The sequence below is a fragment of the Micromys minutus genome (assembly GCF_963924665.1).
Source record: "Micromys minutus genome assembly, chromosome: 30".
NCBI lineage: Eukaryota > Metazoa > Chordata > Mammalia > Rodentia > Muridae > Micromys > Micromys minutus.
The window spans coordinates 28,209,047-28,226,920 of NC_137965.1; the positions used below are offsets into that span (position 1 = coordinate 28,209,047).

The window sequence follows — 17,874 nt, forward strand, 5'->3', positions numbered from 1 at the left end:
GATGTTACTTGTGGGGTTCAGCCTAAATTGTTCTTCATATTAAAAGTTTTTTACTTCATATGTTTAGCCAGATCGTCCCAGAAGAACAGCCCTGAGCTCTTACTGTTTGTAGTGTTTGCTGAAGTCACAGTGCCTTGGGCTAGTGAAGAATATGAACAAACATATTTCCCAACTTGTTTTTCACTTGAATCAAAGGCCTAAGCAGCCAAGTCTAAGGGAATAAATAGTTTCAAAATTCCCAAATGGCATTTCCAATCACTTGGAATGACTAGTGTGACAGACTGAGTCATCAACAAAATCAAAACATACATGGTCAAAAAACATGAATGGAACATATATATACTAGACACTTTATGCTCTACATTAAGAAAATCCAAGTACTAATAGGATGTTCTCTTGGATTCTTATCTTCTGGATCTTGCAGATTCCCAAATTTGTCTCTGCTACTGTCTTTAATATTAGTCAATGTTATTACATAATCCATGAAGAATTTCACCATGAAGGAGATGTTTTGATTGGTGCATTTTTCCCTCTTCATACCTTCTACACTGAGAAAAAAATACCACATCCAAATGTAGCATATCAATATTTGGACAATTACATACAGTAAGTACAATTGATTATTTTTCTAGTTCAGAATTTTTATGACAAATGGTGCAGTCATTAAAAATTACTTGTTATTTATAATTAATTTTGAAAAATTCACTCTTGAATATTTTAAAACTTTTCATCAATTTTATTTTTCTTTTAGATTATTTTCATCACTCAGGATGAAATGATTTGGTAACTTTGACTGTATTCTTTGTAGTTTCCTCATTTGAGTGCTAATCATAATCTCTTATTGCCATTCTTGTTATGCCACAATGTCTGAATCGTTTTCAGTGTTAGGATTTCGAGGATGATGTATTATAAACCTGACCTTGTTGGTGTTAGCGTTATAGAAATACTGCTTGTGCCTGTGATATTAGATGGTGGCACTAAATGCAATCAGTCCTCAATGTTGTGATGCTTGAGTAAAGAGGCAATGTGTGTTACAGCAGCTGATTCCAGATTTGAGAAGGTCATAGTTAGAAGTTGTGAACACTTCTGTGCTCCACAGATGCTTCATCTATCACCTTTATTATTGTAAGTGATAGTTTGATAATTAATTTTTATTCTCAGAAAACTTTTCTATATTTACCCGTTTATTCCATTGGTCAGCATTATTTATTCTTGTTTTTATCTATGTGTGTACCAAGCTATAGTGATTGTTAGAGTTTCATTATGGTGCTGATTCTTAGCTTTAGTTAAATAATGTATGTTAATGGATAGTGTCAGACCAGCATTGCTGACTTGGATAGAAATATTCATGTATGGTTTTAAATAAAGTATGCAAGAAAGGTTTATCCCAACCAGATGTTTGTTTCCCTCAAGGCTTTTTGATGTCTTTTTAATAGATAAATACAACAATAATACCTTTTATTCCATTTGAGTACATGAAAATGTGTTTGAAATTAACAAGTAGAAAATAAAAAGGAATTCATGAAAGACTTTAGAATCTTTATAAGTGAATTTGTCAAAATAATATTTTAACAAAGTGTTAAAGAAGGTATGAAAGTGAATTATGATGTAAGAGACAATACTCTGGATTTGGTAAAATCTTTTGAGGTACTAAGGCATTTAAACAAAGAATGAGCAGGAGGAAAATATTTATATATAAATGAAAACTAAATAGTTTTTTTCTTTGACAAATTTATTTTGAATATTTAATATATATCAAATATTGGTATATAAATTGGTTATTTTGCTAAGATATTTCTTGGTACTTTTAATTTTTTAGAAGGTCATATTTTCACTCCAAGTAAATAATATTTTCCCATATTCATAGTATATGGGGTAACTGGTTGTTGTATGGTGCCTCTTCTATTTCATTACAATTAATGTTTCTTAAAAATTCACTTTCTGGTATCTTTTTATTAGTTCAGGTACCAATGTGTTTGTATAATTGTTTCTCTTTATTTTGTGGAACAGCAAACCATTCACTTTATTTCCAGATATGTGAGCAATGTATGTCTGCTTTAATCATTATAAATAATAGAACTTATTCCTGTGAAAAATATTGAACTTGCATAATATCAGAAAAACATAAGCTAAATTAATGGCAAAATGCAGTCCCTAGTCTTACTAGTTACCTTGAGCATAATGTAAAACAAAATGTTACATTGAAATAGTCAAAATTTTCTTGATGTGTAAAGATTAAACATGATTTTTAAACACCAATAATTACCAAAGCTATATTCTTAGCTCTTGAAGTGTTAATGACTTAAGATCTAAGTGTACAACACTCTGAGAGGGTGCTACTTTTTGTTTTCTCTCTCTCTCTCTCTCTCTCTCTCTCTCTCTCTCTCTCTCTCTCTCTCTCTTTCTAACTCTCTTTCTTTCCTTTTATTTTGAGCTTCATGTGGATATTGACTTGGTTTTTGAGAATTCAGATATTTTTTGGGGCTAGATTACATTTATCAGTGACTGCATATTATATCTTTTATTTTGTGACTGGTTTACCTCACTTAGCATGATATTTTCTAGATCTACCCATTGTCTTAGGAATTTCAGAAATTCATTGTTTCTAATAGCTGAGTAGTATTCCACTGTGTAAATATACCACATTTTCTTTATCTATTTGTCTACTGAAAGACATGTGGGTTTTTTCAACTTCTGGCTATTATAAATAAGGAGACTATAAACATGGTAAAGCATGTGTCCTGATTTTATGTTGGAGAATCTTTGGGATATATGCACAGAAGTGGAATACCTGGGTCTTAGGTAGTACTATGTCCAATTATCTGAGGACGTTCCAAAATGATTTTAAGGCTGGTGTACCAGCTTACAACCCCACCAAAAGCAGAGGAGTCTTTCCTATTTTCTGCATCCATGCCAACATATGCTGTACATCTGAGTTTTTGGTCTCAGCCGTTCTGTCTAGTTTGAGATGGAATCTCAGGGTTGTATGATTTGTATTTCCCTGATGACTAGGGATGTCAAGCATTGCCTTAGGTGCTTCTCAGCAATTCTGTATTCCTCAATTGAGAATTTTTTGTATAGATCTGCACCCAATTTTTAAATAGATTGTTTGATTCTCTGGAGTCTAACTTCTTGGTTTTTTTTAATTCATTGAATATTAGACCTCTATCAGTTTGTGGGATCAGTAAGGATCCTTTCCCAATCCGTTGGATGCCATTTTGTTTTCTTGACAGTGTCTTTAGCCTTACAGAAACTTTGCAATCTCATTAAGTCCCATTTATCAATTCCTGATCTCAGAGAAGAAGCCATTGATCCACTTGAACTTGGGTTTTTTTCAATGAGATAAGAAAAGATTGATTTTCATTCTTCTGCAAGCTAACTTCCAGTTGATCCAAACCATTTGTTGAAGAGGCTGTAGTTTTTTTCTGTTGAATATTTTCAGCTCCTTTATCAAAAATCAAGTGACCATATGTGTGCAAGTTTTTCTGGATCTCCTGTTCTGTTCCATTGATCTACTGGCCTATCTCTGTACCAGTACCATGCAATTTTTAACACAGTTGCTTTGTAATATAGATTTATATCAGGGATGGTTATTCCTGCAGAAGTTTTCTTGTTGTTGAGAATATATTTCAATATACTAGGTTTTTTGTTATTTCAAAAAAATTTACAAGTTACTCTTTCCAACTCTTTTAAGAAATGAGTTAGAATTTTGATGGAGATTGCATTGAATCCGTAGATTGCTTTTGGTAAGATGTCCAATTTTACAATATTGATTCTTCCAATCCATGTGTTTGGGAGATCTTTCAATATTCTGAGATCTTCTTCAATTTTTTTCTTCATAGATTTTAAGATCTTGTCATAAGGTCCTTCATTTGCTTAGTTATGGTCACAACAAGGTGTTTCATAGTGTTTGTGACTATTGTGAAGGGTATTTTTTCCCTAATTTCTTTCTCATCATGTTGTCTTTGAGTAGAGGAAGGCTACTGATTCCTTTGACTTAATTTTATATCCAGCCACATTTCTAAAGTTATTTATCAGTTGTCAAAGTTCTCTGGTTGAATTTTGGGGGCCACTTAAATATACTATCATGTCATTTGCAAGTAGTGATATTTTGATTTCTTACTTTCTAATTTGTGTCCCTTTGATTTCTTTTTGCCATCTAACTGCTCCGGCCAGGAATTCAAGTACTGTATTGAATAGGTACAGGGAGAGTAGTTATCCCTGTGTAGTTTCTGATTTTAGTTGGATTGCTTCAAGTTTCTCATGATTAACTTTGATGTTAGCCATTTGTTTGCTGTATATATTTTTATTATGTTTAGATACAGGATTTGGATTCTTGCTCTTATAAGATTTCTAACATGATGGGGTGTTGAATTATGTCAAATGCTTTCTCAGCATCTAGTGAAATTATAATGTAGTTTTTTCTTTGAGTTTGTTTATATGGTAAATTATGTTGATTGATTTCCATATATTAAACCAGCTCTGCCTCTCAGGAATGACACCTTTTTTTTAAACAACTTTATTTTACAAAACAAAGATAAATGTACAGATTTTAAACATTTTTGCTTAAAATTATACATTTTTGACAGTACTTTTTTCATATTTTAACATAATTTTTACATAAAACTATATGAATATATTTTTTAGTCAGTACTTGATTTTTTTCAAGATTTGATAGTATGCCTTGAAAACTTAATAGTTACAATGAGCATAAAGTACATGTAAAACAAAATGTAACATGGAAATAGTTAAAGTTTTCTTTTTTTGTAAATATTTTTTTGTTTTGTTTAGTTTTCTTAATTTCTTGGACTTCATACAGTCTGTGATTTGTTTCTGGGGGAGTGCAAGCCTCTGAGGTTAGCATCCGACTATCAGTGAGTGCATATTATATCTGCTCTTTTGTGACTGGGTTATCTCACTCAGGATGATATTCTCTAGATGCAGCCATTTTCTTAAGAATTTGGTTAAGTCATTGTTTCTGGTGGCTGAGTAGTATTCCATTGTGTATATGTACCACAATTTTTATATCCATTCATCTTCTGAAAGACATCTGGGTTACTTCCAGCTTCTGGCTATTATAATAAGAGCTGATATGAACATTGTGGTGCATATATCTTTGTTGTGTATTAAAGTGTCTCTGAGATATATGCCCAGAAGTGGAATAGCTGGGTCTTCAGGTAGTACTATATCCAATTTTCAGAGGTATCGCCAGACAGATTTCCAGAGAGGTTGTATTAGCTTGCAACCCCACCAACAGTGATGAAGTGTTCCTCTTTCTCCACAGCCTCGCAAGCATCTGCTGTCATCTGAGTTTTGGATCTTGGCCAATCTGACTGGTGTGAAGTGGAATCTCTGGGTTGTTTTGATTTGCATTTCCCTGATGGCTAAGCATGTGGAACACTTCCTCAGATGTTTCTCGGCCATTCGGTGTTCCTCAACTGAAAACATTTTGTTTAGCTCTGTACCCCATTTTTTAATAGGGTTATTTGATTTACTGGTGTCTAGCTTTTTGAGTTCCTTGTATACATTGGATATTAGGACTCTAACAGATGTGGTGTTGGTAAAGATCTTTTCCCATTCTGTTGGTTGCCGTTTTGTTTTCTTGACGATGTCCTTACCCTTACAGAAACTTTGCAATCTCATTAAGTCCCATTTGTTAATCTTTGACCTTAGAGCTTGAGCCATTGGTGTTTTGTTCAGGAAATTTTCTCCTGTACCTATGTGTTCTAAGGTTTTCCCTACTTTCTCATCTAATAGTTTCAGTGTATCTGGTTTAATGTGGAGATCTTTGATCCACTTACACTTGAGCTTTGTACAAGGAGATAAGAAAAGGTCTATTTTCATTCTTTTGCATGCTGAGTGCCAGTTGGACCAGCACCATTTGTTGAATAGGCTGTCCTTTTTCCATTGAATGTTTACTGCTCCTTTGTCAAAAATCAGGTGACATTATACATGAGGGCTCATTTCTGGATCTTCAATTCTATTCCATTGATCCACATGCCTATTGGTGTACCAGTACCATGCAGTTTTTCAGCACAATTGCCTTGTAACATAGCTTAAGGTCAGGGATAGTGATTCCCGAAGATGTTTTTTTTTTTTTTTTTTTTTTTTTTTTTTTTGTTGTTGTTGTTGTTGAGGATGGATTTCGCTATTCTAGGTCTTTTGTTATTCCATATGTAACTGCACATTGATCTTTCCAATTCCATGAAGAACTGGGTTTGAATTTTGATGGGGATTGCATTGAATCTGTAGATTGCTTTTGGTAGGATGGCCATTTTTAAGATGTTGATTTTTCCAATCCATGAGCATGGGAGATCTTTCCATTTTCTGAGATCCTCCTCAATTTCTTTCTTTAGAGGTTTAAGTTCTTGTCATACAGGTCCTTCACTTGCTTAGTTAGAGTCACACCAAGGTATTTCATAGGTTTTGTGACGATTGTGAAGGGTACCTTTTTCCTAATTTCTTTATCCACATGTTTGTCCTTTGAGTATAGGAAGGCTACTGATTTGTTTGAGTTAATTTTGTATTCAGCCACTTTGCTGAACTTGTTTATCAGCAGTAGGAGTTCTCTGGTGGAATTTCGGGTAACTCAAGTACACTATCATGTCATCGGCAAAGAATGATGTTTTTATCTCATCCTTTCCGATTTGTATCCCCTTGATCTCCTTTTGCTGTCTAATTGCTCCAGCCAGGACTTCCAGTACTATGTTGAATAGGTAGGGGGAGAGTGGGCAGCTTTGTCGAGTCCCTGATTTTAGTGGGATTGCTTCAAGTTTCTCACCATTAAGTTTGATGTTGGCTGTTGGTTTGCTGTATATTGCTTTTATTATGTTTAAGTATGGACCTTGGATTCCTGTTCTTTCCAGGGCTTTTAACATGAAGGGGTGTTGAATTTTGTCGAATGCTTTCTCATTGTCTAGTGAGATGACCATGTGATTTTGATCTTTGAGTTTGTTTATATGGTCGATTACGTTGATGGATTTTCTTATGTTAAACCATCCCTGCATCCCAGTGATGAAGCCTACTTGGTCATGATGAATGATCGTTTTGATGTGTTCTTGGATTCTGTTTGCAAGGATTTTGTTGAATATTTTTGCACCAATATTCATAAGTGAGATTGGTCTGAAGTTCTCTTTCCTTGTAGGGTCTTTGTTTGGTTTAGGTACGAGGGTTATTGTAGCCTCAAAAATTGAGTTGGGTAATATTCCATCTGATTCTATCTTTTGGAATAGTTTGGAGAGTACTGATGTTATATCCCCAATAAATGTCTGATAAAATTCTGCACTGAACCTGTCTGGACCTCGGCTTTTTTTGGTTGGGAGGCATTAGATGACTTCTTCTATTTCTTTAGGTGTTATAGGGTTATTTAGATGGTTTACTTGGTCCTGGTTTAACTTTGGGATCTTGTATCTGTCTAGGAATTCGTCCATTTTTTTCAGATTATCCAATTTTGTGGAGTATAAGTTTTTGTAGTAGGATTTGATAATTTCTTGAATTTCCTCAGTTTCAGTTGTTATGTCGCCACTTTCCTTTCTGATTTTGTTAATTTGGATACTCTCTCTTTGCCCTCTAGTTAGTCTGGCTAGGGGTTTATCAACCTTGTTGATTTTCTCAAAGATCCAACTCTTTGTTTTCTTGATTTTCTCAATGGTTCTTTTTGTTTCTATTTGGTCTATTTCTGCCCTAATTTTGATTATTTCTTGCCATCTACTCTTTTTGGGTATATCTGCTTCTTTTTGTTCTAGGGCTTATAGCTGTGCTGTCAGGTTTCTGATGTGAGCTCTCTCCAGTTTCTTTTTGGAAGCACGTAGGGCTATGAGTTTTCCTCTCAATACTGCTTTCATTGCATCCCATAGGTTTGGGTATGTTGTGTTTTCGTTTGTGTTGAATTCTAGAAAACCTTAATTTCTTTCTTTATTTCTTCTTTGACCCTGCTATCGTTTAAGAGAGCGTTGTTTAGTTTCCATGTGTATGTGGGCTTTTTGTTGTCTTTGTTGTTGTTAAAGTCCAGCAGTAGACCATGGTGATCTGAGAGGATGCATGGGAGTATTTCAATCTTCTTATATCGATAGAGGCTCGTTCTGTGTCCAATTATGTGGTCAATTTTTGAGAAGGTGCCATGCGGTGCTAAGAAGAAGGTGTATTCTTTTACTTTATTATAATATGTTCTGTATATATCTATTAATTCTAGTTGGTTCAAAGTCTCTGCTAGTTTTGCAGTTTGTTCAGTTTCTATTTCTATGATCTGTCCTTTGGTGAGAGTGGGGTATTAAAGTCTCCCACTATTATTATGTGGGGTGAAATATATTTTTTGAGCTTTAATGGGGTTTCTTTTATAAATGTGGGTGCTTTTTATTTGGAGCATATATGTTAAGGACTGAGAGTTCCTCCTACAAATTTCTCCGGTAATGAGTAAAAAGTGTCCTTCCTTATCTTTTTTGATAACTTTTGGTTGGAAACTTACTTTATTCGATATTAGAATAGCCACTCCAGCTTCCTTCTTGGAGCAGTTTGCTTTGAAGTTTTTTTCCCACCCTTTTACTCTGAGATAGTGTCTGTCTCTGTCTCTGAGATGAGTTTCCTGTATGCAGCAAAAGGCTGGATTTTGTTTATGTTTCCAGTCTGATAATCTATGTCTCTTTATTGGGGAGTTGAGTCCATTTATGTCAATTGATATCAAGGAATTGTTGTTTCTGTTTCCTGCCATTATTGCTTTTGTGGGTTGAGTTGTGTCTGTGTTTTTTTCTTCTTTTAGTTTTCTTGTTTAGGAGTTTTCTTGTTTTTACTAGGTTGTGTTTTCGCTCATTGTATTGGGTTTTCCACCTATAATTCGTTGTAGAACTGGGTTTGTGGTCAGATATTGTGTAAATTTTGATTTGTCCTGAAATATCTTCATCTCTCCATCGATGGTGATTGATAACTTTGCTGGGTATAGCAGCTTGGGCTGGCACTTGTGCTCTCTTAGGGTGTGCATGATGTCCGTCCAGGCTCTTCTAGCTTTCATAGTCTCAGTTGTTCAGCCTTTACGAGCTGCAGTTCTAGGTGGCAGATTGGCCGGGCTCCGCTCTGCGTACTGAAGTCGCCGCCGGGTTGAATCAGAGGTTCTAAATTTCTGTTCCTGTTCGCTGGATCAGGCAAGGCATGGCATGGAAAGGCAGGGGGTGCACTTTACGTGTGTACTCCGCAGAGATCTCTCTGCTCCCTGGCAGCCCAGGTCTCCCACCCACCAGTTTCTCAGCCTCTATGAGCCGCTCTTCTGAGTGGCAGATGGGCCAGGCTCCGTCTCGACACCTTCTTGATCATGGTGAATGATCGCTTTGATGTGTTTTAGGATACGTTTGCAAAAATTTTATTGAGTATTTTTGCATCAATTTCCACAAGGGAGATTTTTCTGAAGTTTTTTTTCATTGTAAGGTCTTCTCATTGTGTCCTGGATCTCTTGCAAAAACTGGGTTAAAAGGTTTTTGGTTTTTGCATCTTCTCTCTTTCATCTGTGTTTTCTATGTTGTCTTCTGCCCCTAATATTCTCTCTTCCATCTTCTGTAGTCTCTTGGTGATGTTCTATTTGTGACTCCTAATTTCTTTTTTAGGTTTTCTATCTCCAGTGTTGTCTCTTTTTGTGTTTCCTTTATTGTTTCTACTTCTGCTTTTGTTACAATGAGCATAAAGGAGCTTGTATAAAGAATACTATCTGTTCTCTGAGAACTCCTGGCAAGACCTCACCAGGCTTGTGCCCCAGGCTCTCTGCTGGTTCAGGTGGAAAAGAGAATATGTGGTATGTCTGAAAGCCCAGCCTTTTGGGCCAGATCCCAGTTCCTAAAGGCAGATACCCAGTCCTCACTGTGGGCCAGAAAGGACCCTTTTCCAGAGATCAGTTGACACATCATGAATTGTTCCAAAACAAGGAGTATTCTATAGGTATTTAGAAGAGTAAATTAGTTTTCTTCACATCAAGTAAATACAGGTTTGAATGTGTATATTAAAATTAACTTAATCAAATATATATTTACCTTTATTCTTCATAGCTTTATAAAACTGATCTATTACAATAATTTAATTCTAGGCAATTTTGTTTTTATTACTTTATTATTTTACTGTAGTTATGCACCATTGTTTTCAATTTTACCTTTTAAAAGATAAGCCAATTTTCTGAAATATTTCTCATGTATATGATGCCATTCTGGATTCTTTCTACTATGTCATCCCTCATGTGTATTAGCAATGAATGCAGCTCCTCTCCTAAATCTATTGTGATTCTGAATTGACTTTATAATTGATCTCACTAATTCTCTGTATGTCAGAAATGCAGTTTTCTGTAAAAACATTGATTGCCTCTTGAATGCAAATGCAATTCCTTCATGACTTTATTTTATATTTTTATTAACAGCAAAAGTTCTTTCATGGTGTCTACTCTGTTGTAACTACTGGCCTTTTGTTGCCCCATTTGTACTTTTCATTGGAAGTTAGGTCTGGTTTTTGAGCTCTCTTTTCTGCTGTGTGTATTCTAATGAAGACATTATTTGCAGAAGTATATTTACTCAAATTTAAAAATACAAACAAAAGCAGCCCATAGCATATACTGCAGGCTCTGTGGTATAAGTCCTGTTTGAAAGTTTCATTGTGGTAGGGATTGATGACCCTTTTCTTCAGCAGTTTAAAGATTATTTTATACCATTCATCTTATAGAGGAAAATGTGTACATCCAGCTAAAACATTCACACTTGATAACTATATAAGACCGATGTAGATGTATTTTATATAAAATTTATTTTGGGGAAGATTTTAATCTTTCCTGTTGAAAGAAATTTTGCCTGAGCTAAACTGTTTCACACCATCCATAGTTACCTGCAATCTCTCTCTCTCTCTCTTTCTCTTTCTCTCTCTCTCTCTCTCTCTCTCTCTCTCACTCTCTCTGTCTCTCTGTCTCTCTGTCTCTCTCTCTCTCTCTCTCTCTCTCTCTCCATGTGTGTGTGTGTGTTTGTGTGTGTGTGTGTGCGTGTGTGTAATGTGTAAGTTTAAATCCTCCCAGGCAATTAATGACAGATGAGTCCTTGAAATTAAAATGAGAAAGAAATTGTATAAGGCTTTTGATAGGGAGAATGGAAGGGGAGAAATGATGCCGTCATTTTATAATCCCAAAGAAACAAATAATAAAACTATTTTTTATTTTCAAACTATATTTTTATAAAGCATATGTTTTAAAAATTAGATGTGCAAAAGAGAATAAAAAATCTGTTTAATTAAAGTTGTTTCTGATCATTGTTCTGTGACTATAGTTTTTAGTTTCTCTGCTCTTTTAGTACTGATTATTACTTAATTACTCACATGTATGGAATTCTTGAAAATCATATGTATCCTTAAATTTGTTCATGTATTTATTTGAATCTATAATATTTGTACATGATAAATTGTCATTGATTTTATTTCTCAAATTAAACATTTATATGACAATACTCTGATAGGCCAGCCCTAGGAATAAAGTATTTTAGGAATAATTCTTGCTGTTAGTAAGCTTTCCCTGTTACTATTAAACATATATTACAATTAGTAGGTATTTGCCTACCTCTTTGAACAGATCTCTGCAGATCCAAGAAGACATACTATCTTGTAGTGATGCTATACAAGCAAGTAGATGACTGCTTAATTCCTTTTTAAATTATATTATTGGATATTATCTATATTTACATTACAAATGTTATCCAAATTCATAATAATGATCCTATTAGAACTCGTAAAATTTTATTGGTGTTTATTAAGCTAATTTTTTTAAATAGTGGGACTCCTATTATGTTCTGCTGGCAGTTCAGGATTGAACTTGTACAAAAATATTTACTTATGACTCCTCCTAAAATGGTTACCTTAATTATTAAGATTTCAAAATGATTTATTTCACACAAGAAACCTTTCATGGCTAGCCCACCACCATCAGAAATCACAGCCTGCCCACAGTTTGTTGAGAATCCAGAAGAGTCTCAAGAGCATTTTTTCTCCTGAGACCATGGATGACTCCCCACATTCTCTCCACAGACTATGTAAGAAAAGATCATCAGAAGTTGTTGGGGACACAGGTATTGTAGTGCTGCTTTGGAATGGACTATTTTTGCTTACATCTGTGCTCAGAGGAAGAGCAGTCTCTTCCCCATGACTATTCTTGCCTTCGGAGAGCTGAATTCTCAGGAGCAATAGCCATCCTGAGCCCATGGGCCCACAGGCTTATAGGAGAGAAAAGTTTCAGTTACAGACAACAAGACCAACTAGTATCACAGATAACAAAAAGGCAAGAGGCAAGAACTAAATCTTAAGCAACAGAAACCAAGGCAACCTGGCAACATAGGAAGCCAGTTCTCTTGCCACATCAAATAGTAGATATCTCAACATACCAGAAAAACAAGATTTGGACTTAAAATTATACCTCATGTTTATAATGGAGGACCTACAGGGGTGCATGTATAACTCCCTAAAATAAATGCAGGAGAAACAGAAGAACACAGATAAATAAGTAGAAACCTTCAACTAGAACACACCAAAATCACTTAAAGAGCTACAGAAAAACAAAACAAAATAGGTGAAAAAATTAAACAATACCATCCATGATCTAAAAGTAAAAACAGAAACAATAAATAAATCACAAAAGAAGACAATTCGGAGATAGGAAACTTAGAGAAAAGATTAGGAGTCATAGACACAAGCATCACAAAAAGAATACAATAGATGGACAAGAGAATCTCAAGGGCAGAAGACACCATAGAACATATTGACACAAAAGTCAGACAAAATGTAAAAACTAAAAAGCTCTTAACCCAAATTATCCAGAAAATACAGGATACAATAAAACGACAAAACCTAAGGATATTAGGTTAAAAAGAGAAAGAAATCTCTCAACTAAAAGGCACAGTAAATATTTTCAACTAAATTATAAAAGAAAGTTTCCACAACCTAAAAGAAGAGAAGACAATGAACCTACAAGAAGCCTACAGAAGTCAAAATAGATCACAACAGAAAAGAAATTCTTCCTGATACATACATAATAGTGAAAAAAGAAATGAATGTTCAAGACAAAAAAAAAAAGAATACTAGAAGCAGTAGGGCAAAAAGGACAAGAAACATATATAAGCGTACCCCTCAGAATTATACCAGCAGTCTGCAGAGAGACGAAGAAATCTAGACAATTCTGGAAAGACTTCATAACAATCCTAAGAGAACAGAAATGCCTGACCAGGTTGCTATATCCAGAAAATCTGTCAATTACCATGAATGTGGAAAAGAAGATATTCCATGAAAAACCAAATATGTACAATATCTATTCACAAATCCAGGCCTACAAAGGATAAGAGATGAAAAACTTCAACACAAGAAGGAAAACTACACCCTAGAAAAACAAAAAAAAAAAAAATCTTGAAAGAAGAACACATAAACATAATTCTACCACTTACAACAAAAATAACAGGAAGCAATAATCACTATTTTTAATATCTCTTAACATAAATTAACTTAATTACCCCAATAAAAAGACACAGACTATCAGACAGGATATATAAAGAGGATCAGGGATTTTTCGCCATACAGGAAACTCGTGTCAGAGACAAAGACAGACACTATCACAGAGTAAAAGCCTAGGGAAAATCTTTCCAAGCAAATGGTTCCAAGAAATAAGTTAGAGTAACCATTCTAATATACAATAAAATAGATTTTCAACCAAATGTTATCAAAAAAGATAAAGAAGGACGCTTTTTACTCATCAAAAAAATCTATCAAGATGAATTTTCAATCCTGAATATCTGTGCTTCAAATACAAGGACAATCACATTCATAAAAGAAGTTATTCCAAATCTCAAGGCATATATTGCACCACAAACAATAATAGGGAGAGACTTTACCATCTCCTCTCATCAAAGCATAGATCATGGAAGTAGATGCTGAACAGAGAAACAGTGAAACTAAAGAAGTATGAAACAAATGGATTTAACAAACAACTATAGAATATTTCACCCTATAACAAAAGAATGTACCTACTTCTCAACAACTCAAGACACATTTGACCACATAGTTGGTCACAAAACTGGCCTCAACAGATATAATAAGACTAAAATCCTCTCCTGAACCCTATTGGATCAGTATGTATTAAGGCTGGTCTTCAATAACAACAATGCCATCAAATACCCCAGGAACACATGTAGTCTGAAGAATGCTCTACTCAATGTAAACTTTATGAAGTAAAAAATAAAAATATTAAAGACTTTATAATTTAACAAAACTGAAGGCACATCATATACAAACATAATTAATACAATTAAGATAGTTCTAAGATGTGGGAAGCCACTGTATTCGCCATTACAAGATGGCGCCCAGCCCGAAGGGAGAATGGCCAGTTTTGAGATAAACAACCTAAGTGCACATGCACGCCTGCCTGTTTTTGCTGAATCATGGTGACTCTGAGTATGCTAATTAGGGTGCTCAGAATGCACCAATCAGGTGGCAGCACAGTCCTCCTAAGGATATATAAGGAGGGCTGGTTTCTGGGCTCGGGGTCTTTCGCTACTGCAATCAAGCCCACAATAAACGCCTGTAGAAGGATCCTGTCGTGGCGTGTCTTCCTTGCAGGCGAGATAGGCGATCGCTACACTAAGAGGAATACTCATATCTCCTAAGTGCCTTCAAAAGAAACTGAAAAGAACATACACTAGCAGCTGGATAGCATACCCAAAAGCTCTAGAACAAAAAAAAAAAAAAAAAAAAAAAAAAAAAAAAAAAAAGCAGATACACCCAAGAAGAGTAGACTGCAGGGAATAATTAGACCCTGAGCTGAAGTAAAGTAAGTAGAAACAAAAAGAACTACAAAAAAACAATAAATCCGGAGTTTGTTCTTTGAGAAAACCAATCGATTTATAAACACTTAGACAGGTATCCTAGAGGGTATTGATAATTAAACATATTTTTCATTCTCTTTTGCACATCTAATTTTTAAAACACATGCTTTATAATTCCAGTCAGAATGGCTAAGAACAAATACTCAGGTGAAAGAAAGTGCTGGAAAAATGTGGAGAAAGAGGTATATATACTCTTTCATTGCTGGTGGTATTGCAAGCTGGTACAACCACTTTTGAAATCAGTCTGGCTGTCCCTCAGAAAATTGGGCATAGTTCTATCTGTAGACCTAGCTATACCACTCCAAAAGGTGATCCAACATCAGCATTGAGGAACTGTGACACTTCTTCCTGAAGTAATCAAATAATATTTTTTGTGCTTTTTTATATAAATGGACCCCATAGAATGATTTCTGTGAATGTCTGGCCCACACTGAGTGGCCTTGAGAGAATTAGTGTGTTCCTTTGCAGGGGGTGGGGTTTAGAATGGTGTGAAGGTCTATTTTCCCAGTGTCTTCACTTCTGCTGCTTGTGGATAAAAATGTAGGTCTCTCAGTCCCCTGTCTAAGGCCATTTCTACCTGAATAAGGAAATGCTTCCAATCATTCTGAAATGGACAAGATCACTGATATTATTAGTCAGGTTCAGCTAAATATTTATTTCATAATACTTGTTATGGCCACTGGGTGTCATCACATCCATCAAACATAAGGAAGACAGAAGCTGATACCAGAGATTGGGTTATCATTGTGATAGGCAATGCTTTTAAATTTTTGACGAATATTGTCTTTGCAACTATAATAGTGAAACCCTTTAAGTGTCCATTAAGGAGCCAACCAAGAAAGAATGAAGTGTTGCGGAGCATGACTTGACCTCTGTGTTCTCAGCTCCAGTGTACACAGATGAGATGAACATTACAATATTTCATAAAAATAGCTTGTTAGATAACTTGGAAAAGAATGATGCTGTATTTTGATCTATTGCAAAAAGTGTGCCTGAAGCTAAAGTGAAGATATAGATTCAGTGCGATGCCAATGGACATCTCAAAACAGCCAAGTATTGACATCAGCAATTGGTTAATAGTGTTTAAGCATATAAAGACATATAAAGACATAATAAAAATGTACAAAGCTGAGAAAGAAAAATACAAAACTTAAAGATTGAGGAGAAAAGAATAAGACCTGGAATTCATCTAATCCCTATGCATAATAAGCCAAGTTTGAAGGAATGCTTGATGCTAAATGGAAGAAAGGGAGTGAAAATCTCTGGGGAAAATTTAAGTCAACTATGCTTCTAATATATGAAAAGGAAATTATGTCCAGCCTCAACTATAGAATGAGTTTCAGGATATTTAAAATTAGAAAGCAAATGAAAGCAAATTATTTATGGCATCTTTTTGTATGACTAAGGACATCTGTTAAGGTCAGGACTATATCAGGAATGCCTGTGCAAAGATATTAGAGGACACATTATCCCAAACTTCAAAAGATTGTCAAGAAGACTTCATGATGTTGAAATAGAGCCATGGAATATCTGCTCAGGAACACTGTTAACATGGAATCGAAAAAGCCCAAGAGGGAGAATTGTTTTGCATAGGACATTGATGAAAATAGTGGAAATATGGTGAACATTTTTAAATCAGGTACTGAGTTACAGAGTTTGTAGATTGATCAGCTTGCTTTGGATCTGCATTAGGCTTACTATTGTATTACTGTGTTCTTTGTTTTCTAAATTGTAAATGGTATTGAAAATTCTGAATCTCTTTTGTGAAATAGTTTGGAGAGTATTGGTGTTAGGTCGTCAATAAATGTTTGATAAAATTCTGCACTGAACCTATCTGGACCGGGGCTTTTTTTGGTTGGGAGGCTTTTGATGACTTATTCTATTTTTTAGTTGTTATGGGATTATTTAGATGGTTTACCTGGTCCTGGTTTAACTTTAGTATCTGGTATCGGTCTAGGAATTCATCCATTTCCTCCAGATTTTCCAGCCTTGTTTAGTATAGGCTTTTATAGTAGGATCTAATGATTTCTTGAATTTCCTCAGTTTCAGTAATTATGTCTCCTCTTTCATTTCTGATTTTGTTAATTTACATACTCTCTCTTTGCCCTCTAGTTAGTCTGGCTAATTCTGTGCTATTATGCATGAGAATATTTGACCTACTTTTTTGGTTTTATTTTCCAGGAGATTACAATGGAAGGTTGAGATAAATTTCAAAATGACTTTGAACTTTGGTCATCTAACAAACTTGAGGCTGTTCTGGAGTATGGGAAATTAAATTAGACTATATGTATTTTGCATTATTTTATGGCTACAACTCCACCAGAGACAAGGATGTATAATCATGTGTCCATAACCTATTTTGTTTATATTTTTGACCATACTGAGTGGCACTATTAGGATTCATGGCCTCATTTGAGTAGGCATGGACTTGTTGAAGGATGTATATTATTTTGACGGTGGTGTTACCTAAGTAGAACCAGTCTAACTAGTGTGTTCCCTTTGAACTTTTGCTGATGCTGCTTTGAGATGCTCAGATAAATTTTGAAGAGTATTTATTATTGCCTGTATACTATCATGGCTTCATCTCTAAAAATAATAGACTAAAATACAAACATTATAAGCTAACCTCATTTAATGTTTTTCTTAATGAAAATGGCCATGCTCCTTGTGTCTCTTCACAGCAATAAAATGCTTCTTAAGAAGAGTTGCTTCTTTAGATAGGGGTTGGACTTCATGCTGACATCCATTTTCCTTGCTGGTGTTTTGATTCACTTGAACATTCACACATCATTGTATGTTGTTATGTTGTATGTAAGATCATAAATATAACTTACCTATTGTCTTGAGCATTTATTGTTTCCTTGAGGTTATTTATATGGTTCATTGTCCCCCTCTATTTCTTTTGAGCTAAGTTTTTAAGCATAGGGGAAGAAGAATATATTTACAATGAAACCTTAATAAAGTTTTGTTTTGTGATCAACTCACTTTAACAGAGAGATTAAGTGAT

The 17,874-nt window shown here is 34.8% G+C and overlaps 1 protein-coding gene across 1 annotated transcript in view; it reads left to right on the forward strand.

The window, feature by feature from the left end:
* Positions 1-388: 388 nt before the first annotated feature.
* LOC308439598 (vomeronasal type-2 receptor 116-like) overlaps positions 389-17,874 on the forward strand; it is a gene marked incomplete at both ends in the record, with an annotated part of 29,076 nt that continues 11,590 nt past the window's right edge. Inside the window, 1 exon segment of the mRNA XM_080941476.1 lies at positions 389-606. Coding sequence (XP_080797602.1) covers positions 389-606 — 218 coding nt within the window.